This window comes from Palaemon carinicauda, chromosome 14 (assembly GCF_036898095.1).
Source record: "Palaemon carinicauda isolate YSFRI2023 chromosome 14, ASM3689809v2, whole genome shotgun sequence".
In the NCBI taxonomy this organism is placed as follows: domain Eukaryota; kingdom Metazoa; phylum Arthropoda; class Malacostraca; order Decapoda; family Palaemonidae; genus Palaemon; species Palaemon carinicauda.
In genome coordinates, this window is record NC_090738.1 from 110,715,144 (window position 1) to 110,729,339 (window position 14,196).

General features: G+C 42.3%; 2 protein-coding genes across 7 annotated transcripts in view; one reads left to right on the top strand and one right to left on the bottom strand.

The window, feature by feature from the left end:
- LOC137653610 (protein suppressor of hairy wing-like) overlaps positions 1-6,692 on the bottom strand; it is an 89,872-nt gene extending 83,180 nt beyond the window's left edge. For both annotated transcript variants that reach the window (XM_068387159.1, XM_068387158.1), the window contains exons 1-2: positions 6,552-6,692; positions 5,056-5,133 (exon numbers count right to left, since the gene is read on the bottom strand). In XM_068387159.1, the coding sequence (XP_068243260.1) occupies positions 5,056-5,133; positions 6,552-6,584 (111 nt within the window). In that variant the 5' untranslated portion in view covers positions 6,585-6,692. The remainder of the gene's footprint in view (positions 1-5,055; positions 5,134-6,551) is intronic.
- A 313-nt stretch (positions 6,693-7,005) lies between these two features.
- LOC137653612 (TBC1 domain family member 31-like) overlaps positions 7,006-14,196 on the top strand; it is a 125,485-nt gene continuing 118,294 nt past the window's right edge. For 2 of the 5 annotated variants that reach the window (XM_068387160.1, XM_068387161.1), the window contains exon 1: positions 7,074-7,212. The gene's annotated coding sequence lies outside the window, so the exon portion shown is untranslated. Of the gene's footprint in view, positions 7,213-7,296; positions 7,320-14,196 lie in introns of those variants that run through there. The other 3 variants (XM_068387163.1, XM_068387162.1, XM_068387164.1) reach the window with 3 other exon arrangements.

Consider the following 14,196-nt stretch of genomic DNA (forward strand, 5'->3'; position numbering starts at 1 on the left):
CACTACAAACAAGCAATGTATGCAGATTTACAATAGTAAAAAACTATCATATTTTTAAAATAATTTGAATTTTTTCTAACTATACAAACCTGAGTCTTTTAATAGGAGTATGATTTCAGTATAGCTGGAACACAGTTGTTAGAATTTATAATGAAGTGTCACTATCGTCAATTCTTTTTAGTGAGGAAGATTTGCACCAACTCGCAGGGGTGCCCTTTTAGCTTGGAAAAGTTTTCTGATCACTGATTGGTTGGACATGATGATTCTAACCAATTAGATAGCGGAAAACTTTTCCGAGCTAAAAGGGCACCACTGCGAGTCAGTGTAAATGTGCCAATTAAAAATAATTGAATATAGTTGTTGGCGGGTGGCAGGGAAGCCCAACCCCTCGTTAGCACACTGAGTGGCCACTTTGACCTTCACCTAGTGCTTGGGGGGTGGATAAGATGGGAAGTGTAACAAGAACTCATGATTGCATTGTTAGGAAAAAATACAAATTACTGTATTTAGAAAATTTGCAATTTGTTGCTACACGAATGCAAACAGTTGTCCTTTAATAGGGGACTTATCCTTAGGAGGGAGGAAGTTCCTATAACCAAGATGGCTGGTTAAAATCCCCGGATGTCAAAATACTTGGACCTATAGAGGTGGGTAAGTGTCCTTCCATCTCCCAACAACCTGAGAAAAGTTTTTCAAGTGGCAGGCAAGGTTTCTGTCGAAAGACAGTACTGTACCTCCATGCTTGGTGGCATTCTACTATTGTTGTGATATGAGCCAAGGCCACTTAGTAACCTATCAGGGAGTGTTGGAATGTTTGCCAAGCCCAGAGTGCTTTCTTCATTTCTAACAGGTTGATTTGCAGATGCTTTTCTCTTTGGACCAGCCACTTGAGGCAGTCTGATTTCTCAGGTGCATAAATGTCAGGATGCCTGAAAACTTTAAATCATTCATTCTCAGGTGCATGCACCATCCCTCCATCAAAGCATGCGTCAACAGCAGAATTTCTGGAGGAAGATCCTCCAGAGGAGTCCCCATGATGAGGCTCTCATCTTCCAGCCACCAAACTAGATGTGTCGTACCTCCTGCTCCACTGGAACAAGATGATGCGGAGGATCGTTAGCTGCTGACCTGTGTCCCTTTAAACACCACTGCCAGGATGCCAGAAAACTCTAAATCAAGCAATCAGACACTACTAAAGAGACTGCTGGTACAGATACCTGTGAGAAACATGTTTCTCCAAAGATGAGAGGTGCCATTGTAGAGCTGTTAGATTTTGCTGGATGAGAAAAGGTCACTATTTTCTGAGTACTGACATAATTGTCTGATGGAAAGACTCACTGCTGCCATCTCTATCAGCAATCCCAGGAATTCTATCCTTTATTTCATCATGAGTCTGGACTTTCCCAATTTACCACAAATCCCCAGATTGTGGCAGAAAAAAAAGTCTGTCTCAATGCTGAAGCAGCTCCCTCCAAACGGAGGACAGGATCAGCCATTTGTTCAGGTATCGTAACAGGTGAACACAGTTGGAGTGAGCACAAGACATGATGAATGTGAATACTCGAGTGAATACTGGAGGTGCAGTAATCAACCAGAAGCAAAGGAATTTGAATTACAGTACTACACTTCCCCTCGAGGACGAAGCAGAGGTATTTCTTGTATGACCGATGGAATGTAATCTGAAAGTACATGCCTTTCAAATCCACAAACGAGTTGAGGTGTTCCTCTTCAAGGCAGCTCGCACAGTGCTCGCTATCTCCATTTTGAAACAAGCCTGTAAGACAAATATGTTCAAAGGGGATTGATTGATGACTGGTTTCCAACCTCCAGTTGGCATTTCCACAAGGAATAGACAACTGTAAAAACCTACAGAGCCATCCTGTATGACCTACATCATTGTCAGGAGTCAGGTGATAATACAGAATGTCATAAGAGTCTAACAGGGAGGAAGATTTGAGTCAATTAACGGGAGGATGTATCCGTACAGAAGGACCTCTACTGTCCAGACTTTGGCTTTATGATGCTGCCCCATTGCCTAATGGCTTGATAGGCATCTCCCTACTCGGGACTGCAACAGGATGGGATTGCTGTTGATCCTAGCGTCCCCTATCTCTCCAGGACTGGCCAAAGCAGGCACGAAAGGGCAAGACAGAATTAACGCCTCTGTGAGACGTAGAAGAGGTTGGAGGTGCAGACTTGGTTCTCTATGTTGCCCAAGAAGTCTTCAAAGATGATGTCAAGGGGGTCATAGCTGATGTTCTAGAGGATGCCTTTGAGGTTTCAGGACCCTAAAAGGTGATGGAAGGAGTTGTAAAAAAAGGGATGGTTAGGAAAAATAAAAATTTTGTATGTAACACTGTAATGAAATTTTCTTTTTAACATTTTTTAATACTTTGTTAATTTGTCCATCTCTTTTATCAGAAAAATTGCTTTCTTTGTTTCTACAGAGTAACAGTAACCTGCACCCAACAGGGATCAGGTTGTAGGTTTAGAAATAGCTGTGTACAGTATCCTTTACATGGCTACCCTTTTGCGTTTTATTCATCAGTGAATATGAATAGGCCTACGTTGCTGTAGATTGTATGGCCCTCCCGTCCTGGCCCAAGGATCATCGGATGCTAGTACTATGTAGTTCCTGATTCATGGATGCTCGATCTAAAGCTTGGTTACAGTACTGCAAATAATTGATTTTCATGATGACGTGGGACAGTTAAGAACTTTTGAGTGACCTGATCGTTTGACCCATATACGTGAGTACCAAACTTCAGGCAGATTGAAAGCTATCCAGTAGAACTCAAAATCAGGAAGTGGATGATTAAATGTACTATTTAATAAAAATGAACAAGCCGTAGAATCTAGTGATCATTACAATTTTTGTGAGAACTCTGGAAATTTTGCTTACAGTATTTTGAAATCTGCGTCCTCAGAGACAAGGGACCACAAAATGACATAAAATTTGCGGTAGCCTAACTTCAAGGGTAGTCAATGTAAAGACCCTGTTGAACAGTTACCTAGTTCATGAACTGCAATGTTGCGGGGTTCTCCTTAGCTTGAAGCTTTCTTAAATCTACCTTGACCGAAGAGGGTCAGTCGTGATGTTAACGCTTACAGTACAAGTTATGTATTCTTATAACAGTTTGTAGCAACATCTGGTAGTTGTATTGGTTATTGTTAGTGTTTAATGGTATGCAGTTTATTGCAAAACATCATGATTTTATACTTTTCATGGCTATTATAACTGGTAATGTGGAATGTTTTTTTTTCAACTGTAATATTTTTTTCAGAATTTGTTTATAAATGCTCTTTATTTTTATTCATTTTGAAATAAACATTTATTTTCATAAACAGTAGTAAGCGTTTCTTTTCCTTGCATAACCTGACCTCTCCTCAGCCACCCATTTTTATTCAATGTGTTATTTGCTTCCTTTCTAAACTCTTACCCAAGATTCAAGCTATTTATTATATATATTGTTGATTTTTCTCAGAATTAAATCAACCGTCATATTATATGTTTGTTCAGCAAACTCAAGACAAGAAAAAATAATAGGGAAGTTCTAAAGTTCTAGCTAGGTCCTCTTGCCAAGTATAAAATTAAGTCGTGGTGCCCAGTGCCCAGTTTATTCTCGACTCTTTTCTTTTTTGCTCAAATCTTTGGGACACTAGGCATTTGGACACAAGCAGCCTGTGAGCTACGTCTGGCCACGGTCCGTAAACCACTACAGAGTTCCGACTTATCTTTCTCGACTTCTTTCCTGTGCCATCCACTTCATGAGATGGGAAAAGGGCTGGGTTCTGTAACACCGAGTCCTTTAGTGCTAGGGCGTCCCATTGACCAATCTGCTTTGGAAACTTCTTCATCACACTGGTTGGCTGATTGGTGAGCTTAAAAGGTGACAGCCTGAGTGCCCGACAAAACCAAGTTGGTGGAATTCTTATTTTCAGGGTTTGTCAGGTAGCATCTGAAGGCTCAGTATTGAGCCTCAGAGGACAAGGTTGAAGGCACAGGGCTAGGAGGAGAAGAAGAAGGGCATGGTTGTTCCTTCCCTTGCCAGAAGTCATTTTTGAGGAATTCTCATCTTGATTAAAGATCTTCTGATGACAGGCGAGGAGTAACTGGTCGATGGGTAGGAGACTAGGGAGGCACAGCACTAGAAGTTCTAAATGCCCTAGCATCAACTAATACCTTCCTCCACCAGCTTCTCTGTAGGCATAATACCATCAATCACTAAGACATGCCAAAAGGTCCTTCGGCCCAGGTCGTTGGAAATATTCTCAGCTACTACAGCAGTGGGCTCATTTCTTTGAGGCCAGGGAATATCACCACCACAGGGGAAAGATGATAAAACAGTCTCACGTACACCCTGATTGCAGATCGGAGTAACCTTCCTTTTTCAGTTTTCACCTGGAGAACTTGGTTCTAGAGGAAGACGAAGAAGGTACAGCAGTTCGAGGACTGGGGAGGGCGAGAAGTATGAGCCAGGAGTCTTTTCTGGATTTGGGGAAGACCCCAAAGGCAAAAAAAATCCTCTTAAATTTTTTCTTCCTCCTCCTGCCCATCTCAGAGCACTACAAAGGTGGCCACAACCTGCACTTATCAAAAGGAGATCACTGCAAGAAGTTATAACCCCTGCAAAAAACGGGAACAAAGAATGGTGATTCATTTTCTGCCAACTCATACACCTGTCACAGTTGCAGCCAAGTTTACCAGGGCAGACCCTCATGCCTACATGTGGATTCTCCACTGCAAGCACACTCAATCAACCCTGAAAAGATAAATCTTTTATTGGAAAACCAACCAAGCTGTTTAGTATAAGAAGTACGTTCATACTCCTCTGCAGATGAAATCAAAGTGGCTACTCAATATGCTGGCAATCGGGGGTGGAGATTACCCATCTCCAACCAGTAACTACTGGCACCTCATTATAAATTTTAACAGATGAGTTTCTGCTTTGAAATCATATTCCTATTTAAGGATGAGGGTTTTTAATCGTGTAGGAATAAACTTAGGTTTTTAAATCCCTTGTGCTGCACTGTACTTGAAAAACTAAGCCTTACCTTTTGTGACAGTTTCTTTAATATTTCCAAACGCACTTCATCAGGGAGTTTATCCAGCTTCCCTAATAGCTCATCTACCTGCAAAATACCAAAGAGACCAACTCAAACTTTTTATTGCACTGAAAGGGAATGATATGTCCAAAAAATAACAGCTGCCATCCATAACCTTATTACAGAGTATATCTCATAATGTTCAATACTGTATTAAGACTGTTATCCTAGCCTGAAATAGAACAAAGAATGAGGGATTATAGGTTAAGCTATATACATGGTTTGTTAATCTGGAGCCTTTGTAGATCAGCGGCCAGGTCCTCCCGCGCCACAGAAAACGGGAATTGCTTTGTATATTGGTCTAGTAAGTACTTACCCTGGGTATTTATAACATTCTGAACCATCTTTATTCTATACAAGTTTCCGATAAAGTTGAAAATAAGGTGGCCGCTATCGTACATACATCCCGAAAAAAGTAAATGGGAATACTGGAGAGCTAAAGTGGGTTAAAAATTTGTTGCCGCCAGCGGTCAAAGGAATACGACACTCTTGTTTCAGTAATACCTAAGCGTGCAATGCAAGAGGTGCCCTAATGGTACTACTTATCCTACAGGGTATCATAATATGCCAGAAAGTCAGTCTCAACACACAGATTAGGTTAGGTTAGGCTAAGGAAAATTAGGAGAGGATATATCCCTATCAAAACAGATATAGGTTTATTGTCTATTTTGTAGGCTGTAGGCATCTATTCTGCATTTGTACCTGATTAACGACTTATATTTACCACAATGTTTCAAATTTATTTACCCAAGTAAAATCTCATAGGCTATAGACTGGTACTGAGGCATTAAAAACGGATTTTGACATAGGAAAAATCTACTTTTGGGTGATATAGCCATGTCGTCCTGATGGAAGTTCCCTTCAGGCAGCTCCCTACTGTATATTTCTACGAGTGATATTACAGGAGAATTACCGTCAGGTATCAAGGGGTTTCAACCCCCAGAACGACTATCCGAAGATATCGTGATAATCACGTACAATCAGGGACGTATCCGAGGATAACCATAGATATCTACACCCCAGTTGCCTTAATACCTTGAACAAGGTGTTAGCTTAGTTTAGGTGGGGAACCCAAAGTTGATCCATAACGTTGTTGGTTTCCTTTGAGATATGGATTTTGAGGAGTCTTTGTACCGCTTGGATATTGTCAAGTAAACAAAACCTTTCAGCCGTTTGTGGCAAGACCCAAGCTAGGACAACCTTAAGCTATCGCCCTATTCTTCTAACGTTGGTTATAACTAAATACAAAAGGCCAATGTACTCATGAAAATTAATGGTTAAGGCAAATATACCTTCACTCTATCATGGTTAAGCATCGAATGATTGCATCACAGGCTCAATATATCTATGAAAACACCCAAGATCAAAATGTATTTCTCAAATTTTTCGGCCTGTCAAAATACACACAAAATGAGCAAACTTTGATTATATGATGAATTACTGACCTCGTTCATTATTCCCATAGCTTTTAAATCCATATTGATCCGAAATTCTCCTTAAAAGCTAAAAAGTAACGAAATTTATGAAACGGAGTCACATGCAAATGGCGGAGCATGTTGACTTGACGTAGATATCGTCAATGAAAGTCCGGGATTAAATGCATGACGTGTTAATTTCATTACCTACATTATAATCTATTAGAAATATATCAATTATACCAACTACCAAACAAAAAGAAAATTATTCGAAATAATAAGTTATTTATTTGACTATACAGAAAAGCAATGACATCAGAGCAAATTCTTCGCGGGAACTTACGGATGAGAGTAATTACCACCCAATGGAACTTTAGGTAGCATGAAACATCTAATTCGTATTTGAATATTTACTTTATTAATATATTTCTGTAATAATAATGAATAAGAGAAGCATGTGCTTCCATTTAGTAATAAATAGGCAGTATCAAAACTGCGGTTTCGTTCATAATGCCTGTTCATCCCGACTCCTTGGCATAATGTAAACAAACATAAAAGTTTAAAGGTACAGAAGTTCAGAACATTACTATTGCTACAGCAATTACGATTTTACTATAGCGACAGTATACCGTTAGTATAGGATATAGATAATTAGCGTATTTTTTCATCGGTTTATTATATATCCAAGAAGGTAATGTATAGAGAAGAAAAGGCTTGTTTTACCATCATATACCGTTTCCCCAGTATGTTTTCCCCACCTAAAACTCAAGAGTTCCCACTGGGCGTCCCCCATTATCGGTGGATATAGTTATATATTTATTTCTGAAACTATTCATTTCCGACTGGAGTGAATGTCATTTTCGAAGAGGGACTTTTTTCTATAGAAAAAGTAGTTTTTCCCTAGGTTACATTACCCTGTAATACAGTACAATAATACCGGCGTTTTTATTACAGGCAGTATGTAGGTTTGTGGACAAGTTACCCAACTTGTATTTCCCTCCTATCGAATAAAACGACAGGATAATTATTTAAGATATGTATATTTTCCCGCATTTACATACTTGCCCTCCTTCCCTTATCAAGTACGGTACCACCTTAAGAAACAGATATCTATTTGAGGTTCGAGGTGAGGGTAGGCAGGTTCATCCTTGCCAAGATGCTTGGACATGATGTGTCCTACTAGTCTATGCGAGCCGCCTTTTTAGATTTATATCAGAAGCAGGTCTTCTGAAAACTATTTAACTTCTATAGTGACACTCAACTTTTATGGTTTAAATTGTATATTCTTTCATTTTTTTATATAAAATAAAAATCAGCTTCAATGACCTTAGATGTCAGGATGCCTGAAAACTTTAAATCAATCAATCAATTATTTTCTTTGTTAGATTGCCAGACCCCATATGTGCTCTTGCAACGGCCAAGGTACCCGGTGTGACGGTCTGAACGATCCCCTGGTCTCAGAATTCTCCTTGATAATCTGCGCATGCGCGAACATTACCGTTTGCCTGTGCATACGAGGTTGACGTCTTATTTTCCTGTAATGTTAGCGTGCGCATCTCAACATTACCGCTTGCCAGTACATACGAGCTTGATGTTTTATTTTCATGAGAGCGAAGCGAGCTAATGGCGGAAAAGAACCATTATACAATGTCAAGGAGAATTCTGAGACCGGGGGATCGTTCAGACTGTCACACCGGCCAAGCTCCATAACTTTATTTTCAATCGTATCGCAAATTTGTTTGGAATAAAAACTGTTCACAATGTTCTAAATAACCAAGTTAAGTATTTACCAGATAGTTCAGTTCACTTAGGTTGTTGGGCGGAGGGATTCGCCTTTCTATCGACACCTCCTTGGTTTTCTTCTTTATTCTTATTCTTTTATTTTCTTCTCTTTTTTTTCACATCTGATAAATATATTCTTTTCTATTCTCTATTCCTCCTTTCTTAAACAGTACGTTTCCTATTATCTTCTTCTTTTCTTCTTTGTACGGCTGCTGTAATTCTATTATTTTCCTTCTTTCGTCGCTGAGGTCTGGACAGTCAAGAATGAAATGGGCCAAGAGGTCTTCAGTATAGAATTATTTTCAAAAACATCAAAATTTTTGTTGAACAAAGTTTCTCACTCCCTTTGTTCGTAGAATTCACCTTAGAAGATGATGTTTTGATCAATTCAGTAGAGCTTTAGGCTGGACTACTGAACTCACCGGCGGGCCACGGTAATTTGAAACAAGCCAATCGGACCCCGCTTGTCCTGTTAAATTGCTGAAGATTTTTTTTTTTTTCAATTGAATCAGAATTCAATATTTCCAAAACTCCAGCAGGGTAATGGGAGCATGGGTTGTGGTGCCCATTCTTAACCCCCCTCCTCCCCCTGCCGGAGAGGCAAAGAAGGTAATGTATCACTCCCAAAGCGACCAAGTTCGACCTGATACTTATGATATGAAATATTTTATAACTGTATCAGTAAAAAACTGACGAGGGCTGTCAACTTTACCCAGCAAAAAGAGTTTACATCTTATTTAGGCTCTGTAAGATTGGACTCGTAGGTGATTATTCAGGCATTTTTTCCAAGTGTAACGTTAGTGACGTGTTATGTTTACGATGAAAGATTGACGTACAATGGCAAGCCCCAAAACGTGAAACCTTTTTTGAACTACAAAATAGCTTGCGAAGAGGTTTTTTATTATAACTTGCTTTGCCTGTAGTTTACCTCAAAACACGATCGGCATTATATAGCATACAAAGATTTTGCATTACATATGATGTGAACTGGTACAACTGCTGCCGGGATGTGCATGTCAGTATTTTACCTACAGACAGTAAGAAGATTGGTGGACTTGGACATATCATAGAGGTAGATGAGAGCAAGTTTGGAAAGCAGTAAGGCAATGTTGGTAACAAGGTTGATGAAAGCAAATGGTTTTACAGTGGGACTAACCGGGAAACACATTAGACTTTTTATAGGGCTGTCAAGGATCCTTCGGCGAAGACATTGATTCCCATACTGTGTTAATAGAATTTGTTCATCTCGAAACTACTATTAATTTCACACTATTGGACGTCTTATAATAATATCGATGATCAATTTTTTCGACCTAGCACTGTTAACCATAACCATAATTTTGTGATTCCAGATGATCTGAATGTACACAGCCATACGATTGAAACGCAGTAGCAAGCCCTGAAAAGGTCTGTCCTATCAATATATGACACACAAACACTTGTATGACAGTTACTTTGTCACGTACATTATCCTGAAACAATATTGAAGGATACTTGGCGTAAATTGAAGGCATTCTTTGAATTAGTCAAGCGTGTTTACCCGCTCAATATGTGTCCAACCATTGCAACATAGTTCTTCCACCCCCTTGGTTCTGGAAGCCCTAGCCCATTCATTCTTCTTCGCTAATTGGCGGTCCATCTCCACCACAAAAAAACAAAAAAAAATAAAGAAATTGTCCCTTGGAAAGAAGATAAATACCACTCGAAGATTCCGATCAGTGACTTTGAGTCATGTAAGTACATTACAGCTATGTGTTTCTATTAATATATATTATGGAGTGAATATAATTCCTTGGGACAAGTGTTAACTTGTGAAGTCTCCTTTACGAAATAGGATTTAGTGTTACTTAACCAGAAGTGAAGCCCTTTGGAAAGCAAACACAGAATAAGCTGAGAATACGGCAATTTGAGGGGAGTCACCAGGTGGCATACCCCCCCCCCCCCCAATCAGAGGTTAGAGGCTCTTCTCCTTTTGTGCTACTGCTGACATTGAGAGTGACCGAAGGGGGTTTTGTCCTCTTTAGTTCTTTTAAGTAGGCCTATTGCCAGCATCTTTTTGGTGATGCCAGTAGTGAGGGGCATGTCAGTGTTTTGAGTGATGTCACGAGTGTCTCCCTCTCCCTAAGGTTCCCGAGCTGAAGGGCGTGTTCCCCTGGTTACAGGGGGAAGTTGCATGTTTCTCTGTGACCCCGGTCACACTTGCTCCCCATTTCACCTGTGCCGCTCTTCAACACTTGTGCCTGACGGTTCTGGGGCTTACACTCTCAATAAGTGTAATTTCCCTCCCCGGACAGTGTTCCCGAGTTTTGTGGTCCCTTTTGGAGCAACCCCTGTGGTTCTTCCCTTTGGGAAGTATTGTTGTCTGGGTTTCTCAGACTTCAACTCCTCTGCTTGCAGAGGCTGCGGAAAGCATTGGAAAGAGTAAGAAATGTGTGCATCCATCTTCCTCCTCTGACTCCTCTTCTTTGTCTTTTTCGGCTTTCCACGTTGACACTTCTTCCTAGATGAAAAAATAGCAGAAGTCTAGGAGGGCTTGTCAGCTGTAGTTGGAGGAAAGGGCTCCTTTCTACACCACCTCTCTTAGGAGGGGTGGGCGTACCTGAGTGGCTCTTGGCCCCACGAGAAGGGAGCCATAGTCCTGTTTCTTTCCCCCTGGGGTGATACATGGGTTGGGGCCATATCCGTTCACGGCCTCAGGCTTACTTCTCTTCACCTGCTGACTCTGTCACTTTGTCTAAGATGAAGTCGAGCAGGGCTTATCAGCCATAATCGTGGGAGAGGGCTCCTTTCAACACCACCTCTTTTATAGTGGTGGGTGGCTACACTACCTTTTAGGAGTGGTGAGTGGCAACACCCCCTCTCTTAGGGGGGTTGGTTGGCACCTTAGTGGCTCCCCTCAGTGGCCATCTCTAAGCGAAAGGCTTTTGCAATGGTACAACACCACCTCTTTTATAGTGGTGGGTGGCTACACTACCTTTTAGGAGTGGTGAGTGGCAACACCCCCTCTCTTAGGGGGGTTGGTTGGCACCTTAGTGGCTCCCCTCAGTGGCCATCTCTAAGCGAAAGGCTTTTGCAAGGCGCACCACAGGATATGTCTGGATATCTTTAAAGATGACAAATTCGTAGATAATTTGTATTTTTCCTAACTATACAAACCTTAGCTATTTAATAGGGATATTACTTTCGGCGTAGCTGAAATGACGAGCCATTAATTTTTAACGAGGGTTTACTACCCACAATGCTCGTTAGCGGGGGTAGGGAGGGTAGCTTGCTACCGCTCCCCCTCACACACCTGTGATTGAGCTCACTTGGCTTGGAGGTAGGACTTTAAGGGGGATAGGGCTGGCGGGCAAGTTTGGTTAAATAGTTAAGGTTTGTATAGTTAGGAAAAATACAAATTATCTACGAATTTGTCATTTGTTCCGTAACTGGAATAGAAACCACGCTATTTAATAGGGGTGACTCACCCATTAGGAAGGGTGGACGTCCCAGCTAGTCTGGCTTTTTGGATTTGCCCAGGACTCCTTATCTGAGTGTGTTAGCACTCAAGAAATAAGAAGCCCCTGCACCTCTCTAAAACCTTGCTACGCAACGTCTGCGGCCTACGCAAGCTGTGTGTGATGGTATGTAGAAGTGTGACTTGTCCTAGAAAGTTGTTCCGAAGTTCTTTAGATGGAAACTTGTGCACCAGGACTTTCCCAATACCACCTCGTCAGGGTATAGGGACGTAACAGTATTAATCTTAATACTAGGAGCACAAGGAGCATGATTTACCTGCAGTGGTTTGAGGTCAGCAATGCAGAGAACCCAGGATACTGCTTTCCCTAAAAGAGGGGATGATGAAGTAAAGAATACGGGCCAGTCAAACCTTTTCATTCATGTAGACTAAAACCGGCTAACAATGCCCTCAACCTTCTGCTTGAGGTTTTAATCCAGCTATTGTGCAGCCACCACAGGAACGATAGAAAATGTATTGAGTCTCCTGTGGGTCACGTCTTGTAGGTAGTGGGATGTAAATGTGTTCTGACACTTCCACACCCCAGCTTGAAGAACCAGCGTCACTGAATAATTTCTTTTGAAGACCAGGGACGTAGCTATGCCCCTGACATCATGTGCTCTGGGGCGACGTGAAGGAGGAGGGTCTGGATTCAGTGCAAGGTCAATGAGCCTGCAAATCCATGCCAAGATGGTGTTCTTGGTGACCCTCCTCTTAGTCCTTCCTGTGCTGACGAATAGTGCTGGCACACGAGGACGGGCTGCGGCTGTTCTCTTGAGGTACAGCCTCAAGCTCCTTACGGGGCATAGTAAGAGATGGTCTGGGTCATCTGTTACAGTACGGAGGCTTGAAATCCGGGAGGAGTCGAATCGAGGATCCGCTACTCCGGTTCTGAGTCTTAGCAATAAACTCAGGGATGTAGCTGAACGTTACCTCTTCCCATCCCCTTGAATGGGCAATGTCATACAAGAGACCATGAAATTCGCTGACTCGCTTGGCCGAGGCCAAAGCTAGCAGGAACACCGTCTTCCAAGTCAGGTGGCGATCTGATGCCTGGCGTAATGGTTCATAGGGAGGGCTCTTAAGAGACCTGAGAACTCGAACTACGTTCCATGGGGGAGGACTCACTTCCCACTGGGGGCAGGTAAGTTTATAACTGAGTAGAGAAAGTTCTAGCGATGAAGAAATGTCCATTCCTTTCAGTCTGAAGGCGAGGCTTAAGGCTGAGCGATAGCCTTTCACTGCCGAGACTGATAGGCCCATTTCTTCATGCAAATACACGAGGAACTCCACTATTACTGGAATAGTAGCATCGAGTGGAGAGATACCCCTTCCATGACACCAACCACAGAAGAGTTTCCACTTTGCCTGGTAGACTGCTGCTGATGATTTCTGCAGATGTCCAGACATCCTGATCGCAACTTGTAGTGAAAATCCTCTTTCAGAGAGGAAATGCTGAATAGTCTCCAGGCGTGAAGTCGTAGCGAAGCTACGGCTTTGTGGAAGATGTTGGCGTGTGGTTGTTTGAGTAGATTGTGTCGTGGAGGGAGTTCTCTTGGAGGCTCCGTTAAGAGTTGCAGAAGGTCCGGGAACTCTTCTGCATGATGCCATAGCGGAGCTATGAGGGTCATTGAAAGATTGACTGATGTTCTGGTCTTGTTGAGTACTGTACCCTCCTCATCAGACAGAGCTGGGGAAAGGCGTAAACGTCGATTTTTTCCCACCGTTGTTGGAAAGCATCTTGCCAGAGAGCCTTGGGTCTGGGACTGGGGAACAGTACAGCGGGAGCCTGAAGTTCAGGGCCGTTATGAAGAGGTCCACAGTTGGAGAACCCCACAAAGTCAGGACTTTGTTGGCTACTAGATGATCCAAAGACCACTCGGTACTCACTATCTGAGATACTCTGCTCAGGTTGTCGTCGAGCACATTCCTTTTGCCTGGAATGAAGCATGCCGAGTGGTATCGAGTGGATTTCGGCCCATCTCAGTATCTCTACTGCTAGATGAGATAGTTGCTGCGAAAAAGTACCTCCTTGCTTGTTGATGTAGGCCACTACTGTGGTGTTGTCGCTCATCATCACCACAGAGTGACTTGCCAGGAACTGTTGGAACTGTTGAAGGGCCCTCATCTCTAGGAGATTTATGTGGAGGTACTTTTCTGACTCTGATCAGAGGCCTGAGGTTGTGTGGTGCAACACGTGGGCCCCCCACCCTTTTTTTTAAAGCGTCTGAAAACAGCATCAAATCCGGGGGGAGGGCGAGAAGATCCAGTCCCTTTCATAGATTCTCGTCTGTCACCCACCACTCGAGGTCTGTCAGTTCCACAGGTCCCCTGGGGATCTTGATGTCCGGGGAGTCGAATGCTTGATTCCACCGGGACTTGAGTCGCCACTGGAGG